The 19062-nt window shown below is 35.6% G+C and overlaps 1 protein-coding gene across 1 annotated transcript in view; it reads right to left on the minus strand.

Moving 5' to 3' along the window:
* The window catches only part of LOC135221773 (uncharacterized), a 56403-nt gene extending 38760 nt beyond the window's left edge, over nucleotides 1-17643 (minus strand). The window contains exon 1 of the mRNA XM_064259592.1: nucleotides 17483-17643. Coding sequence (XP_064115662.1) covers nucleotides 17483-17495 — 13 coding nt within the window. The 5' untranslated portion in view covers nucleotides 17496-17643. The remainder of the gene's footprint in view (nucleotides 1-17482) is intronic.
* Between the last annotated feature and the right edge of the window lie 1419 nt (nucleotides 17644-19062).

Raw genomic sequence — 19062 nt, forward strand, 5'->3', positions numbered from 1 at the left:
CAACAGCAGTCAAAGCCAGTTGGTCAAGTTGTAAAAGGTGACCAGGTGAAACAAACTACGAAGAGCAGTGTGGGAAAGAATCAGACTCCAGAGAAGAATGAAACTAAACAAGCTGAATGTTTAGCAACCAGTGGAAATATTACCTCAAGCAGTGAGTGGCTAAGCAGTGTGGAGGCTTTTAAGCCATATATCTATGAGGGTATGCTGTCAACTCAAGAAGGAAGTATGCAGATACCAGTCAAGATATTACGTGATACAGGGAGTAACCATAGTGTGGTAGTATGTGGTTCTCACCCTCAGTTGGAGAAGAGTCTCACAGGAGATTCAGTTATTTTGAAGGGTATAGGAGGAGAGGAAGTAACTCCTATATGCCGATTACACCTGTCATGTGAATTGGTGACAGGGAATGTTGATTTTGCTGTAAAGGACTCACTAGCTGTGCAAGGTATACATGTTCTGTTGGGGAATGAAGTTGGTGGTGTGCCATTTATCCCTTGTTCTGTAGTGACAGACAAACCATTGAGGATTAGTCCTACAGAAGAGTTGGAGAAGAATAACCCCCACCTGTTTCCTAGTTGTGTAACTACCAGAAGTATGAAGAGGACTACAACTGCAAGTGAAGAAACTGAGGATTTACACACCCAAGAAGGATCAAATGAAGGATCTTTGTGCTTAGAAGAATTATTCCAGGGAAATGAAGTTTCCCATAGTGCTGACCAAGAAGAGATTTCCCAAGAAGATGAAGAAGACGACGACGACGAAGAAGAAGAACCTGATGTTCCTGAAGAGACTCCGAGTAGTCAAAGTGTTGCTGAAGACAGTAGTGAAACTACAGTAGCTGAGTTAGCAGATATTGAGAATTCAACCCTTGAAGTTGGTCAAGTGACAAGAGAGAAGCTGATGGACTTGCAGAAGAAGGATGCATCGTTAACTGATTTGTTCTTCAGAGTTGTTGATCGAGAAGAGATGCAACAAACTCCTACCTGTTACTATCTGAAGGAAGGTTTGCTGATGAGGAAGTATAGACCTACAGATATACCAGGAGATGCTGTATGGGGCGAATATCATCAAATTTTGATTCCATATCCGTTGAGAAAGCAAGTGGTTGCAGTAGCTCATGAGTCTGGACATATGGGAATCAGGAAGACTGTGGAGAAGATCATGAAATATTTTTTCTGGCCTGGACTTCACAAAGATGTTAGCAGGTTCTGTCGTGAGTGTCATACCTGCCAGATAGCTGGAAAATCGAATGAAACCATCAAGAAAGCCCCCCTACAACCTATAGAAGTTAGAGGAGAACCCTTTAGCAAAGTGATTATTGACATGGTTGGACCATTGCCGAAGACGAAGAAAGGAAATGAGTATTTAATGATATTTATGTGTCCTGTGACAAGGTATCCAGAAGCAATCCCTGTTAGAAACATATCTGCCAAGATAGTTGCTGAAAAACTTGTGGAGTTTTTCTCAAAGTTTGGAATACCAGAAATAGTACAAAGTGACAAACTTTACTTCAAAGTTATTCCAGGATGTGATGAATTTGTTAGGAGTGAAACAACAGTTATCCACTGCCTATCATCCAGAAACTCAAGGTGCCTTGGAAAGGTTCCATCAAACATTGAAAAGTATGCTGACAAAGTATTGTTCTGAGTCAGGAAGAGAATGGGATGTTGGTTTACCATTAATGCTGTTTGAAATTATGAGTGCTTATCAAGAAAGTATGGGATGTTCACCTAATGAGATGATTTTTGGAAGAGAAGTTAGAGGACCGTTGAAGATTCTTGCAGAAAATTGGGAAGAAAATCAAGAGGAAAGCCAAGCAGAGTATGTGAAGAACTTAAGGAAAAGGTTGAAAGAGATTAGAAAATTCTCTTTAGAAAACTTGAAAATGAGTCAAGAGAAAATGAAAAGGAGATTTGATGCTAAGACTAAGCTAAGAAGTTTTAGTGTTGGTCAACAAGTGTTAGTGTTCTTACCTGTCAAGAGATTTCCCCTCACTAATAAATTTCAAGGTCCTTACAAGATAATTCAGAAGTTAAGTGATAGAACTTATGTGATTGAAACACCAGAAAGAAGAAGAAAACAAAGGAAGATACATGTGAACCTCTTGAAACCTTATTTCTCTGAAACTAAAACTGAAAAAGTGTCAGTAACCCAGACAACTTTATCTACAGAAGACGATGATGGCTACGAATTGGGAACTGCAAGCAAAATGAATAATTCTTCAATTTTGGAAAATTTGGAGGATAAACTGAAACATCTGAGTGTTAAACAAGGTGAAGACTTAAGTGAAGTAATTAGAAGTTTTCCAGAAATTTTTTTCAGATGTGCCTAGACGTACTGATCTGACCAAGCATAAAATCAAGATTCAAGAAGATGGAAAACCTTTCAAGCAAAGAGCCTATCGCTTATCACCGATTCATCGAGATGTTTTGAAGAAAGAAGTTGAGTATTTGCTGCAACATGGATTAGCAGAACCCAGTTCAAGTCACTTCAGTTCTCCATGTGTGTTAGTAAAGAAACCAGATGGTTCATTTAGGATGTGTACTGATTATAGGAAGCTGAATTCTATCAGTGTGGCTGATAATTATCCTTTGCCTCTTATAGATCAGTTACTTGATAATATTGGGCAAGCCAAGTTTGTTTCCAAGATAGACTTGTTGAAAGGATATTATCAAATTCCCTTAGATGAGAATGCGAAGTTGCTGTCAGCTTTTATTACTCCATTTGGACTATATCAGTATACTGTTCTGCCGTTTGGTCTGATGAATGCACCTGCAACATTTCAACGAGTGATGGATCAACTGCTAGGATCAATAGAAGGAGTAGGTGTATACCTAGATGACATCGTGATTTACTCTACAACGTGGGAAGAACATCTGAAGATTCTGAGGAAAGTTTTCAAGAAACTACAAGAAGCAGGATTAACAGTCAACCTAGAGAAGAGTGAGTTTGGCAAGGCAACTGTACAGTATCTTGGGTTTGAAGTTGGGAAAGGCCTTCTTGCTCCAGTAAATGCTAATGTAGAAGGTATCCGTAAGGCTACCCCACCTACTACCAGGAAACAGCTACAGAGATTTTTAGGCATGGCTGGTTTCTATAGTCATTTTTGCCCAAATTTCTCAGCCGTAGTAGCTCCCTTGACAGACTTAACTAGTCCCAAAGCTAAGTTTATTTGGACTCCAGAGTGTCAAGAATCCTTTGAGAAGGTAAAAGCCATTTTAACTTCAAGACCAGTACTTCAAGCTCCAGACTTCGACAAGAAATTTGTGATACAAGTTGATGCGTCAGACTGTGGTGTTGGAGCTGTTCTACTTCAAGAAGATGAAAATAATATCTACCATCCTGTGTGCTTCATGTCTACAAAATTGAAAAAACATCAGAAAGTATATTCGACAATTGAGAAGGAAACTTTAGCCTTAATCACCGCATTGAAAAAATTTGAAGTTTATGTGAATAGACCTAGGAATGAAGAAATTTTAGTTATGTCTGATCACAATCCACTCATTTATCCAGAAAATGAAAAACCATAATCAAAGACTGACCAGGTGGTCTTTATGTCTGCAACAGTATAACTTAAGAGTGCAGCACATTAGTGGCAAAAACAATGTAGTTGCTGATTATTTATCTCGTTGCGAATCGTTGGATTCAACACCGTGTTAAAAAATCTTCTGGGGGGAGGTATATTATATATTGCTACTTTCAAAATGCATGTTTTCCCCTCTTTGAAATGTCATGTAGATTGTGCAACATTTTTTCAGATTCCTGGATAGCTTAGAATAGGATGTTTTAAAATGTGTGTTCAGATTTCGCATTACGTCTTTTAAAAGAATATATATATAACGTAAATGAGAGATTCTTTGTCTTTTATAAACTACGAATGTTTAACTTTTATGTCGACACTGTAGATTAGAGAGTCTGCGAGATCCGTTTGCTTCCCTACTCTGTCAGCGCGTTTGATAGCGAGCTTGACTCAAGCGTGGTCATCAAAACATGTCAATCTTATTGTCGCCCAGCCTCCGTCTCGTTCGAGTCGGGTACGTCTTTCTTTTTTTTTTTTAACGGACTCGTCTGGTACGTGTATATCTTTGTCAAGTCCCACGTGGGTATTGCACATTTAGTATGTGAGATTGCATCAGTTTCAGAACTTTCAAGAAGCATTCGTGACTAGTACGTTTTGAGACATCTGCTCTGTCATTTCCATGAAGGAAGAGATTTCATTCTATCTTAAGACCTAGTGGCAGTTAGATCTCGCTCTCTCTCTCTCTCTCTCTCTCATTCGACATCATTGAGATTATATTAACGTAACGTAAATTGGTCACTCGTAACATTTTAAGAATTTCATGTTTGATATTTCTTAGAATTTATTTAGTTTATTTAGTTTCTTTTGTGGAATCTGAACAAACATTTCGTAACGGCGCCTGGTTTTTGTGAAAGTGTAATATACAAGCTGCAGCTAAGGAAGAAAGAAATTGGTATACCAAGGTAAAGTGTTATATTTTTATTAGTTGCGACTAATAACGGTTAGGTAACAACTAATAATGGATAGGGAGTGTGTTTAACTAATAACGGATAGGAATTGTGTTTAACTGATAATTGATAGGAACTGTTGCCTGTTACGAAGGTTTGGTAAAAACTGTTGGTTACAGTGTTTTTGAGTGAAAAGATTTACACTTTTACACATTGTTGATATTTTTTGTGTTTGTGTCTGTTCCATTGTTTGTGCACTTATTCATTTTCTTATTGAAGTGTGTCTTTTTATTTTATATTTTCATTTGCATTCACAATTTAATTGACTTATTATTTTCATTGCTTAATCATTGCACATTTAAGTAAACTTAACATTTGTGAATTAATTTGCATTTACTTATAATTCTTTTCAAGTTTTATTATTGTTTAGTACTTGTGAATTAATTTCTGATTTCAATTATTGCCGAACACTTTTGAATTTCAATTGAATTAATTTCCTTGAATTTTGTGATAAATTAATTTTGATTTAATTTTACTTAATTTGATTCAAGAATTAATTAAACTTTACTTTGTTTTCAAGTAACAGTAATTTTCCCTGATATTGTAAATTTCACTTATAAATTTTGAAATTAATAATAAATTTTTGTATTTAAAATTTTTATAAGTGTTTTAATTATTACACCAGTATAATTATATATGATTATGACTATATTGATGATAGGTAGAAAAATAGAGTGGTAATTGATTTGCTTTCCTTCAAGTAACTTGAAGTGACTTAGAACCAGGGAAGTACTTAGACTTCTGAAATCAGGGAAATACTTGGAGTTTTAAAGTTGTTGATGGAGTGATGCCCTTTGATTAATTTAATTACTTACAAGATTACCTCACACCTGTTTTGATGAAATTAGTCTGATTTTCTGCAATACTGGTAAGTGTTAAGGGATCACTGTTGCCTTTAGAGTATTCAGTCGTTTAAACGTGTTATGAGGGTTCAGGTGTCTGGCTTTTGTGAGGTAATATTTGATGCATGGTAACCAGATACTTGGCACTTCGTAACAATATATATATATATATATATATATATATAGATATATATAGATATATATATATATATATATATATCTATACATATATAAATATCTATATATATATCTATATATATATATATATATCTATATATATATTATATATATATTATATATATAGATATCTATATAGATAGATAGACATATAATATATATATAGATATAGATAGATAAAATATATAGATAGTAGATAGATAGAGAGATATAGATCTATATAATATAAATATTAATAGATATACTAGATATTATTATAAGATATATATCTATATTATATATATGATATATATATATATATATAGATATTATATATTATATAGATAGATATATATTATATATATATATAATAGATATACGATATATATATATAGATATATATATATATATATATATTATATATATAATAGATATCTATATATTTATATAAATATATATATATATATATATATATATATATCTAAAAATCACCATAGCGTGACTGGAAAATCTTCAAGTAATCAAAGTCCACAATTATGTAAAATGTGTATTAAAAATACATAAAAAACGGGAGCTTTCGTCTACTTGATCAGTAGACCTCATCAGCTGATGAGGTCTACTGATCAAGTAGACGAAAGCTCCCGTTTTTTATGTATTTTTATACACATTTTACATAATTGTGGACTTTGATTACTTGAATATATATATATATATATATATATATATATATATATATATATATATATATATAGTATATATATATATATATATATATATATATATATGTATATATATATATATATATGTATATATATTTATATATATATATATATATATATATATATATCTATATATATATATATATGTATATATATATTATTATATATTGCTACTTTCAAAATGCATATATCTCCTCTGTGACTGTATAAAATGTTATGTAGAATTGTGCAACATTTTTTCAGATTCCTAGATAGCTTAGAGATAGGATGTTTTAAAATGTGTGTTCAGATTTCGCATAACATATTGTAAAAGAATATATATATATAACGTAGAATGTAAAACGAGAGAGATTTTCTTTGTCCATTCGAAACTACGATTGTTTCCCTATTATGTCAGCACTGTCGGATTAGAGGGTCTCTGAGATCCGTTTGCTTTCCTAATCTGTCAACACGTTTGATAAGCGAGCTCAAGACTTCATATGTGTTTTGGGAATCTGTCATCATGTGTGATAAGGCTTCTGGTTCGGTTGATCGAGACGAATACATGTCTTTTTTTTAACAGACTTCTCTCATACGTGTATGTCTTTGCCGAGTACCACGTGCAGGTTACACATTTTTGTATGAAAGTTGCGTAAGATTTTGCAGCTTCTGGAAGAGTTATTGCCCAAAAACGTTTTGTGTCATCTCCTCAGTCCAGCTTTCGCAAGGGAAGAGAATTCATTATATCTTAGAACCACGAGGCGTTCAGATCTCTCTCTCTCTCTCTCTCCCTCAACATTCTTGAGATTATATTAACGTAACGTTAATTGGTCACTCGTAACTTGAGAATTTCATATTTGATATTTCTTAGAGTTTATTTAGTGTTAAATGGTGTTTTTGTGGAATCTGAACAAACATTGTTTCGTAACGGCGCCTGGTTTTTGGTAAAGTGAAACAAGCCTGCAGCAAAGAAAGAAATTGGTATACCAAAAAGGTAAAGTGTGTTATATTTTTATTAGTTGCAACTAATATCTAATGGTTATGATGGTTTGGTAAGAAAATAATAACTGATTGGAACAGTGGTTAACTAGTAACTAATAACAGATGGTTACAAAGGTTTGGTAAAAACTGATGGTTACAATGTTTTGAGTGAAAACATTTACACTTTTACACATTGTAAATTTTTGTGTTTTGTGTTTGTTTCATTTTTTTGTGTATCTGTTCATTTTCTTATTGAAGTGTGCCTTTTTATTTTATATTTTCATTTGCATTCACAATTTAATTGACTTAGTTATTTTCATTGCTTAATCATTGCACATTTAATTAAATTTAACACTTGTGAATGAATTTGCATTTACTTAGAATTCTTTTCAAGTTTTGTTGTTGTTTAGCACTTGTGAATTAATTTCTAATTTTCAATTATTGCTTAACACTTTTGAATTTTGATTGAATTAATTTTCTTGAATTTTTTGATAAATTAATTTTGATTTAATTTTACTTAATTTGATTCAAGAATTAATTAAACTTTACTTTGTTTTCAAGTAACAGTAATTTTCCCTGATATTGTGAATTTCACTTATAAATTTTGAGTTTAATAATAAATTTTTGTATTTAAAATTTTTATAAGTATTTCATTTCCAACCAGTATATTTGCATTTAATTATGATTATATTGATGATAGGTAGAAACATAGAGTGGTGATTAATCTGCTTTCCTTCAATTTACTTGAAGTGACTTAGAACCAGGGAAGTACTTAGACTTCTGAAATCAGGGAAATACTTAGACTTTTATTGATGGAGTGATGCCCTTTGATTAATTTAATTACTTACAAGATTACCTGACACCTGTTTTGATGAACTTAGTCTGATTTTCTACAATATTGGTAAGTTGTTAAGGGATCACTGTTGCCTATAGAGAGTATTCAGTCGTTTAATACCTGTGATGAGGGTTCAGGTGACTGGCTTTTGTGAGGTAACAATTGATGAATGGCAACCAGATACTTGGCACTTCGTAACATGTATTAATGGAGCCCAGACCCAGGAAAGCAGATTTCATTATCACTCTAGTATATACTGGTGGTGTTAGGGATATATTTTGTTAGGAGAGTGACCATATAATTTTGTTTTGCATTTATTGTATTGAATTGTAAGTTGATAACTTAGAGAGGAAAATGGCTCAGTTCAAGGTTCAGGAATTTTTAGCAGCCCCTTCCATCCAAGTTTTATCTGAAACCACTCTGACTAAGGCACAGTGGAGTGCTTTAGCAGTGGCATGTGGTGGTTATGTGTCTACTAGTATGATAAAGGCACAAATAAGATGTATTGCTATGGAATCATTGATAAACTCTGGTAGAATGACTGATGAAGATGAGTTAGAGTTGGCTCAAAGAGTTGTTGGACGTAGCACGTGCTGATCTCATAAATAAACAAGCAGAAAAGAAAGAGAAAAGTGATGCTGAGTTAGAGCTTAGACGCATTGAAGCAGAAGAGAATTTGATTAAGCTAAAAATGCTTGCTGAAAGAGAGAGAATGCAAGCTGAAAGAGAAAGAATAGACAGGGAAAAACAAGAAAGAAGAGAAAGAGAAGAAGAAAAAGCAGCAGAAGAGGAAAGAGAAATCGCAAGACATGAAAGGGAAATGGAATTAATAAAAGCTAGATCCACATTACCTGTAACACCGTCTAACCCTAACCAAGGTAATCAAGACCCTGTATTTGATGTAGTAAGAGTACAGAAGTTATCCCTAAGTTTACTGAAGAAGCTCCAGATGAGTTTTTTGATCACTTTGAGAAAGTGGCTTCAGGTATGGGCCAGAGGATAAATGGTCAGTATTGCTACAAAGTGTCTTAATTGGTAAAAAGAGAGAAGTGCTTATCTAGCCTTAACAGCTGATCAGTGTAAAGACTACAAGGTACTTAAACACAGTGTGCTACAAGTTTACCAGATGACCCCAGAGTATTACAATGAAAGATTCAGAAATTTAAGAAAAGATGAGAAGGGAACATTCTTAGATTATGCTTACAAAGTGAGAAGGTGTTTCAAACGTTGGTTAGAAGCTGCTAAAGTTAAAACTTTTGATGAGTTAGAAGAGTTACTTGTTCTTGAACAGTATCTTAAGGGAATTCCTGAACATATAAGAGCCTATTTAAGAGAGAGAGAGGTGAAGAAACTTGACAAAGCTGCTACACTCAGTGAAGATTACAATATAATCAGTAGTAAACGTAATTACAATGTCAAGTACCAGAGTCAACAACGCCCAGGTTTTAAGTCTTATCCAAATAACAGGAACAAATTTAATGGGAAACCTTCAAGTGATACTACCAAGAGTACACAAGGTAATACACCTCAGCAAGCTAATGTGAAATCCTCATCCAGTTTTTCAAGACAGTTACAGAAACCTAATGTTGTCTGTTTCAAGTGTGGAAGATTAGGACACTACAGTCAAGAGTGTTACTGGAATCAACAGCAGTCAAAGCCAGTTGGTCAAGTTGTGAAAAGTGACCAGGTGAAACAAACTATGAAGAGCAGTGTGGGAAAGAATCAGACTCCAGAGAAGAATGAGACTAAACAAGCTGAATGTTTAGCAACCAGTGGAAATGTTACCTCAAGCAGTGAGTGGCTTAGCAGTGTGGAGGTTTTTAAGCCATATATCTATTAGGGTATGCTGTCAACTCAAAAAGGAAGTGTGCAGGTATCAGTCAAGATATTACGTGATACAGGGAGTAACCATAGTGTGGTAGTACGTGGTTCTCACCCTCAGTTGGAGAAGAGTCTCACAGGAGATTCAGTTATTTTGAAGGGTATAGGAGGAGAGGAAGTAACTCCTATATGCTGCTTACACCTGTCATGTGAATTGGTGACAGGAATGTTGATTTTGCTGTAAAGGACTCACTAGCTGTGCAAGGTATACATGTTCTGTTGGGGAATGAAGTTGGTGGTGTGCCATTTATTCCTTGTTCTGTAGTGACAGACAAACCATTGAGGATTAGTCCTAAAGTAGAGTTGGAGAAGAATAACCCCCACCTGTTTCCTAGTTGTGTAACTATCAGAAGTATGAAGAAACTGAGGATTTACACACCCAAGAAGGATCAAGTGAAGGATCTTTGTGCTTAGAAGAATTATTCCAGGGAAGTGAAGTTTCCCATAGTGCTGACCAAGAAAGAGATTTCCCAAGAAGATGAAGAAGAGGACGACGACGAAGAAGAAGAACTTGATGTTCCTGAAGAGACTCCGAGTAGTCAAAGTGTTACTGAAGACAGTAGTGAAACTACAGTAGCTGAGTTAGCAGACATTGAGAATTCAACCCCTAAAGTTGGTCAAGTGACAAGAAAGAAGCTGATGGACTTGCAGAGGAAGGATGCATCGTTAACTGATTTGTTCTTCAGAGTTCTTGATCGAGAAGAGATGCAACAAACTCCTAGCTGTAATTATCTGAAGGAAGGTTTGCTGATGAGGAAGTATAGACCTACAGATATACCAGGAGATGCTGTATGGGGCAAATATCATCAAATTTTGATTCCATATCCATTGAGAAAGCAAGTGGTTGCAGTAGCTCATGAGTCTGGACATATGGGAATCAGGAAGACTGTGGAGAAGATCATGAAATATTTTTTCTGGTCTGGACTTCACAAAGATGTTAGCAGGTTTTGTTGTGAGTGTCATACCTGCCAGATAGCTGGAAAAACCGAATGAAACCATCAAGAAAACCCCCCTACAACCTATAGAAGTTAGAGGAGAACCCTTTAGCAAAGTGATTATAGATATGGTTGGACCACTGCCGAAGACAAAGAAGGGAAATGAGTATTTTTAACATTAATGTGTCCTGTGACAAGATATCCACAAGCAATCCCTGTTAGAAACATATCTGCCAAGGTAGTTGCTGAAAAACTTGTGGAGTTTTTCTCAAAGTTTGGTATACCAGAAATAGTGCAAAGTGACAGAGGAACAAACTTTACTTCAAAGTTATTCCAGGATGTGATGAATATGATAGGAGTGACAACAGTTATCCACTGCCTATCATCCAGAGACTCAAGGTGCCTTGGAAAGGTTCCACCAAACATTGAAAAGTATGCTGACAAAGTATTGTTCTGAGTCAGGAAGAGAATGGGATGTTGGTTTACCATTAATGTTGTTTGAAGTTATGAGTGCTTATCAAGAAAGTATGGGATGTTCACCTAATGAGATGATTTTTGGAAGAGAAGTTAGAGGACCGTTGAAGATTCTTGCAGAAAATTGGGAAGAAAATCAAGAGGAAAGCCAAGGAGAGTATGTGAAGAACTTAAGGAAAAGGTTGAAAGAGATTAGAAAATTCTCTTTAGAAAACTTGAAAATAAGTCAAGAGAAAATGAAAAGGAGATTTGATGCTAAGACTAAGCTAAGAAGTTTTAGTGTTGGTCAACAAGTGTTAGTGTTCTTACCTGTCAAGAGATTTCCCCTCACTAATAAATTTCAAGGTCCTTACAAGATAAGTCAGAAGTTAAGTGATAGAACTTATGTGATTGAAACACCAGAAAGAAGAAGAAGACAAAGGAAGATACATGTGAACCTCTTGAAACCTTATTTCTCAGAAACTAAAACTGAAACTGTGCTAGTAACCCAAAAAACTTTATCTAGAGAAGATGTTGATGGCTACGAATTCGGAGCTGCAAGCAAGATGAATAATTCTTCAATTTTGGAAAATATGGAGGATAAACTGAAACATCTGGGTGTTAAACAAGGTATTGGTACATTTAATTACAAGTTAGCAAAATTTCTGGTACCTATTCTAACACCGATCACCTCCAACCAGTACAGTGTAAAGGACTCGTTTACTTTTGTAAAAGAAATTTGTGAAGTGAATTATGAGCAATGTGTAATGGCCAGTTTTGACATTAAATCTTTGTTTACTAACATACCCTTAAAGGAAACAATTGACATATGTGTTAACGATTTGTTTAAAGATGCCGATAAAATTGAAAAGTTTTCTAAACAACAGTTTCATCAGTTGTTATCACTAGCTGTAAGTGATTGCTTTTTTATGTTTAACAAGGAGGTATATAAACAGGTAGACGGCGTAGCAATGGGTAACCCATTAGGACCAACACTAGCCAATGCTTTCCTAGCTCATTATGAAGAGGAATGGTTGAATGAATGTCCCGAAGATTTCAAACCTATGATGTACAGGCGATATGTCGATGACACATTCTTAATCTTTAGATCTAGTAACCACATTTCACTGTTTTTAGAATATTTGAACTCAAAGCACAGCAATATCGAATTCACTTCAGAAACCGAGGCAGAAGGAAAGCTGGCCTTTCTTGATATACTAATCAGCCACAGTGAAAACGGATTTATCACATCTGTTTATAGGAAACCGACTTTCACGGGTTTGACCACCAAAATGTCCTCATTTATTCCTGTTCAGTTCAAGAGAAATTTGATTACGACCTTAACATCGAGGGCTTTTAATATATGTTCAAATTATGTTAATATGAACCTAGAGTTTAATTTCATCAAGCAATGCTTATTTTTGAACGGTTTTAGCAAAAGTTTTACTGATACGTATATAGGAAAGGAAGCTTCAAAAATTATACTTCCAAACCTACAACTGTCACTGTCAACAGAGCAGTTATGTATTTTCCCATCACGTTTCTTGGAAATAGATCCTTTAATGTTAAAAAAAGAGTAACCAAACTTTTGCATGAATTCTACCCACAAGTAAACATTCGAGTAATATTTAAGCCTAAATCTACATTACAAAAATTCTTCAGGTTCAAGGATGTGATACCAACTGAACTGCAGTCAGCTATTGTGTATAAGTATAAGTGTCATTGCCGTAGTGCAATGTACATTGGAAAAATCTAAACGGCAGTTCAGGGTTCGCATCTTCGAACATCTCGGAAGATCTGTTAGGACAAATAGGCCATTAAGCAAACCACCATTTAGTGCCATTCGTCAACACTCTGAAGAATATGACCATCCTATCAATGTAGATTCCTTTTCAGTCCTTACTTGCAGAACCAACGCAATGGAGCTCGGAGTGGTTGAGTCTCTATATACCATAAGATATAAACCCTCCCTTTGTAATAATGAAAGGTCTGTTGAATTGCTGTGTTTTTAGATTTTTAGATTTTTTCTGCTCTCTTTGACAACAAACAATGTATTTCTCTATATTTTAAGATTTTGCTGCGAGTTTAGGTTATTATGTCTTGTAATTGTGTAATTTTATATTTTATTTTGCTTCGTTAATTTTAATGTAACTTATAGTAATTATGCAATTTTATCTTATTTTGCTTTGTTTTAATGTAACTTATATTACGTCATTGATTTTAATTGTAAATAATATTTCATTATAGATTGCCCGATGACGGAGGAAAGTAAATCTCCGAAACTAGTCGCAAATAAAGATGCTCTTCATTCAAGCCCTGGTTTTAATATTTATTATATATATATATATATATATATATATATATATATATATATAATATATATATATATATAATATATATATATATATATATATATATATATATCTCACATATCCACAGGTGAAAAATAAGTGGCGGATTGTAGGTTCTGACCGGTTTCGACTGTTTTTATTATGTTTATATATATTACATATATTTGGTGTAAATTTTTATCGTAATTTTTGCCTAATTGATGACATGATTTTTAAAAATCTTTTATTGCTCGCATTGAAAATGATTTTTCACAGCTTCCAAAAATTCATGTGGATTATTTTAATTAGCGATATGGAAAAATGTGTGTAATCATGCAAGTCACTTAACACCGCTGAAATGCTTCTGTAAAATGATGGAGCTCAGCTATATTGCCTGATAAAATAGCGTGGTTGTAAATAGACTTTCAGTGGGACTGCTGAGTTTAGAATGGGTGCTCCTGACTGCTGATGTGTTGTTAGTACCACTTTGACATCATAGGAACTAAGACAAAAATAAGTCGGAGTGCATATTCAAACTCTTCCAGTGGCTGGAAGGTACCTGGGAACAAGAAAATGAGTAACGCCAGTGAGGGAAGAAATCTGTCATCTTCAGAGACGAGCGGGTCTTTCTGTTTATTACAAAGCTTCAGAACTCTCCTCCGGTATCCGTTTTCCAGACCCTTTTTATTCTTACCCTTCTTTTAATTGTTCCCCGCGGCCTGAGCTTGATTAAGACATTTGGTCGCCCGCTTCATTAGCCTCGACCTCTAGGATCCTTATATAGCCCAGACGTGATGGAAGAGGAAAATGAGGACTCTCTTATAGTTGAAGCTTTTATCTTTTTGTAAACCAACCGCAAACATTAAATACTTGTGGAGTGTGAATGTTTGTCGGAGGATGATCTTTAATCTGTATTTTGTTAGATACAGAAATAAAGGGAGTCGTCCAATTCTTTGGTAGCGTTTCCATATCGCTTAATCGACAGAGATTTGTATCATCGTTTGTTGTGAGGCATCTGTGGATGGATTTATGTACTTTATAGGTAGATAAATAGATGTATATCGATGATTGTCTCCCATCCTTAACAGACTGTGGTGTGCTACAGGTTTGGCTGAATGTTGTGATACATTAGTAAAATTCTGGAAAATTTATTGCAAGTGTTTGGTTGCGTACTTGCATGGACGTAGGAAATTATGACCATGTTACAGTAAGTCTTATGTCTTGGTCACGTTTGGTCATTGTAGATTAGTTTCTAATATTCACAGCCTCGAAATTGTAAAAACTTAATTATCTTTAACTTTCAACACAAACAGCTTGGGAATAGTTGTCGCAAGCAACGTCCTCAGGTGTGTGCAAAAGATTGAATCGTCTATGAAGCCAGAGTAAGAATTTGATGGGATTTTGTGATCAAACGCACCTTTTTGGGAGTGAGCGCAGATGTTGAATGTGAATGTCGGAAGCTACTTCGAAGAACTTCTTGCATATGTGGCGTATGAAGAATTGATGGGTTGAGGAATGTGTTGATAGGAACAATAAACACTATTTGAGATGGTTTAACTACGTGAAAAAGGGGTTTAATTCTGAAATGTCAGGAGGGAGGAGGAAAGGAGTACTGAAAAGAGAGGGTCTTGCTAGTTAAGAGGACTGAGAATGTCTTCAAGGTATAGCTGTAAAATGTGGAAGTTTTACTGCTCTGTGGTTTATCCATGATTTAGCAGTTACCATTGCGTTTTTTCTTTGGAGTCACCTCTGTGCACACACACACACACATATATATATATATATATATATATATATATATATATATATAAAACACACACACACAGAGGTGATGCCACGGAGGAAAATGAAAAGACGGGAATGAGAATTGCCAAGATCTTTCGGTCTACGCGACCCTTTAATTGTGCCTCAAGTAAAGGGTCGTGTAGACCGAGAGATCTTGGTAATTTTCGTCTTTTCATTTTCCTCCGTGGCATCACCTTTATTTATGCATAGCTTTTGTTTGTATGGTGTTATTACGTTGCATGGAACCAGTGGTTATTCAGCAACGTGACCAACGTCTTTACGTGGCTTCCGAACCATGTAAAGAGTGAACTTCTATCACCAGAAATACATATCTCTCACTCCTCAATGGAATGGCCGAGAATCGAACCCGCGACCACCGAGGACAGAATCAAACACCAGACCAACCACGCCACTGAGGCGCTATTTATGCATAGCATCACGTTTTATATATATCGTGATGAAGTTATTCATGTATCTATATAATTATATATATATATATATACATATATATATATATCTATATATATATATATATATATATATATATATATAATGATAGTGTGTGTGTGTAAGTACGAGTTAGTTTGACAGTTCTTTTATCAAGCTATGTATCTCATGATACAAAAGGGGGATTGAGTGAATCAGGAATATTGAGTCCAAGGCTTCGTCTGATCTTTGCCTAACTGGGTCAACTGTTATTCAAAGGCCTGCCAGAAAGTAATGTGCGTTCCCTCTTCAATCTTTTTTTTGTCTGCTTTATTATATTATAATTATATTATTATATATATAATATATATATATATATACACATATATATATATATATATACACACATACATAGGTACATAAATACACACACACCTCTACAATACGTCCCTAGTGGAACACAGTAAATTTGTAATCTCATTATAGGCATTATAATGATTTCGATTAAACCTTCACAGACTTTCTTTACAATTATGTTAAGAAATATTAGAAAATACATGTGAGGATGTACTTGTACAAGTGTGTCTCGTTCTCTCTCTCTCTCTTCTTTTTTTCTTCTCGTAATAGAAGTAGGATTAGAGGCCACGAACCGTAGACGTAGATAATTCCCGTTGCCATCTACAGTGGGCGCGAATAAACGGCGCTAGGTCGCACTTCATTAGCCCCTTTTATCATTGTGCTGATATCATATATCTCTGTGTTTGTAGTTCATATGGATCCCCCAGGCACCTCACCTCGGCTATGATGCAAGCAAGCTCTCTGTGCCAAGCAAAAATGGGACATTCTTTGCCCTGTATTACAAGTGTTTGGCGGGACGATTCAGGCTGCAAGTTTTGGTACACCTGCCTTTTGGATACCTGCACCTTATGCTGACCGTAATTTGACGATTTTCATTGTCAGAAAATGCCTCAATTCAACGATTCTTGTAACGAATATCGGGATTTTGTTTATGCCATGTGTTGCCTACAGGGCGGTACGATAGTCAACGCACGTGCGACCCTGCCAGGCGAGCGATTTTAGTCGCTGGCATGTGCATGTGTACGTTTTCGCCGATGTTGTATTTTTGCACCGGTTGTTTTAGACTAACTCTTCCAGTATTGGTGTATTATTAGGACCGGATGTGTAAGCAGTGATTGCAGTATTAAATCATTCTGTACTTTTACAGACATAATGCAAATTTCAAAACGTCCTTGTGTCTGAAACGAGTTGCCTGACTTCAAAAGCGGTCCGCTGACGGTTAACATCACAATTATATATAATTTTCTCCTGAATCACTTGTGCCACACTACACTGTCGGCTGAGTAAATGGAATCGCTCTCCTCCATCTCGAAGCGAGAAATATAACGTGTGTTCTGTAAAGGTTTTCACCGTAACGAAAAACCTAAATCTACCGGCATAAAGCCGACGTGGCAACCGTCTGTGCTTGCGTGCTTGCAAGATGCATGCCTGCCGACCAATCAGAATTTAGGGTGTTCTGTTGCTACGTGCACAGAAAACGCTGCATTTTATTGTGCTTCATACCATTATTTCTGTAACACACGAGTGATGTGCACGGCCCTCCGTGTTTACTTACCCCCCGTAGCCATTTTGTGAATTTGCCCAGCAACCCCTCCCTCGGGAATTGTGGCGACGGGAAAAGAGGAGGGGGCTCTCGATCAGGGGCCGTGCCACGGAGCTCTGCTCTGCTCTGCGTCTCAAAGGCGCCACTGTCTAAAGGCTACTGAGAGAGAGAGACGGTCTGGTCCGTCTGTCTGGTGTAGCCGCTCTCTCTCTCTCTCTCTCTCTCTCTCTCTCTCTCCCCGCAACCACCGCCGCCGTTGGTGCTGTAGCTCCAGCAGACACAGACAGTCGGGAAAAAAAAAAAATTTAGGGGGCGAGGGGGAAGTGTAATAATACGTCTGTAGCTTCCGTTATTTTGTTGCGTCTGTGACACGTTCACGTATCAAGCTTTTATTTTCCTTAATACCCTCATCATGACAATATTATTCTGTGTCTTGTTCTAAACGGATTGTGTATCCTGTTACATGCGAGTATATGCATGTTCCTGACGGTTTGAAATTTAGGAATGTGAAACTCAAGAAAAGGTGGACAATGCAAATAAATATTCTGTTTCTCATGGCTGTTGGACTAATTCCCAAAGTCTGGATCGTCATATAACCTATGGTTTATTCTGGACAGAGTTTTCCGTATACTGTTTTGAATTTCATTTATGACAGTTGCCAAGACTTCAGGAGTAGTGAGAAAAAAAGAAAAGCACTGGTCTGCCTTTATCATTAGTTTAGCCTCTCCCACGTCTTGGACTCCCACTCCCTTTCCCTACCCTTTCCCTCCCTCCGCTCTCCCATAGCTTTTCCACCACCCACCAAATAACCATCCGTCATCCTGTACTCCCTTCTTCATTCCCTTAAAAAGCTTCCCAATCTCCTTCCTCCCTCTTCCTCGCCCCTTATTGAATGGCTAATTCTCAAGCCTAAAACCGAAGTTTTGGCAAAAAAAGGTAGACGAAAAGCTGTAACCTGTGGAATATATAGGAAAGCAATTTTTTAGTTTTAAGTATTTTCTCTGATGAGCGGATATAGTTGGTTCCATTTGGGTACTTAAGTCCATCCAGATGAGTTTTCTCTCTCTTTCGTCTAATATCATGTATATTATGTATAATATATATATATTATGTATATATATATATATATATATATATATATATATAGTATATGTACTATGTATGCACGTATGTTTAAACACACACGAAACGCCAGTAGTCTGTGTCATCCGGCAGGTGGTTGGTTAGAACTCTAGAGAAACATAAGACAGTTAGTTACCAGCCCCTGTCTCGCGCACACTCACTATATATATATATATATATATATATATATATATATAATATATATATATATATATATATATATATATTGTGCATGTGGTTTAAATGTGTTAAGAACTTCACCCTCTTTTCAAGTGTAGTATGTTTAGCTTATTATTAAATACTTGCATTTATCCGTGCCAATTTTCAACGTTTCACTACAAAAGGACGCGAGAACCACGTTCAGTAAAGTTGTAGCACTACTTTATTACGGAAAGCTTCTTCAAGAATGTATTGTTAACGGGCATTCATTATTATTTTTATTATTATTATTCATTAATCCAGCCCAACCA

Source organism: Macrobrachium nipponense, chromosome 3 (genome assembly GCF_015104395.2).
Source record: "Macrobrachium nipponense isolate FS-2020 chromosome 3, ASM1510439v2, whole genome shotgun sequence".
Classification (NCBI taxonomy): domain Eukaryota; kingdom Metazoa; phylum Arthropoda; class Malacostraca; order Decapoda; family Palaemonidae; genus Macrobrachium; species Macrobrachium nipponense.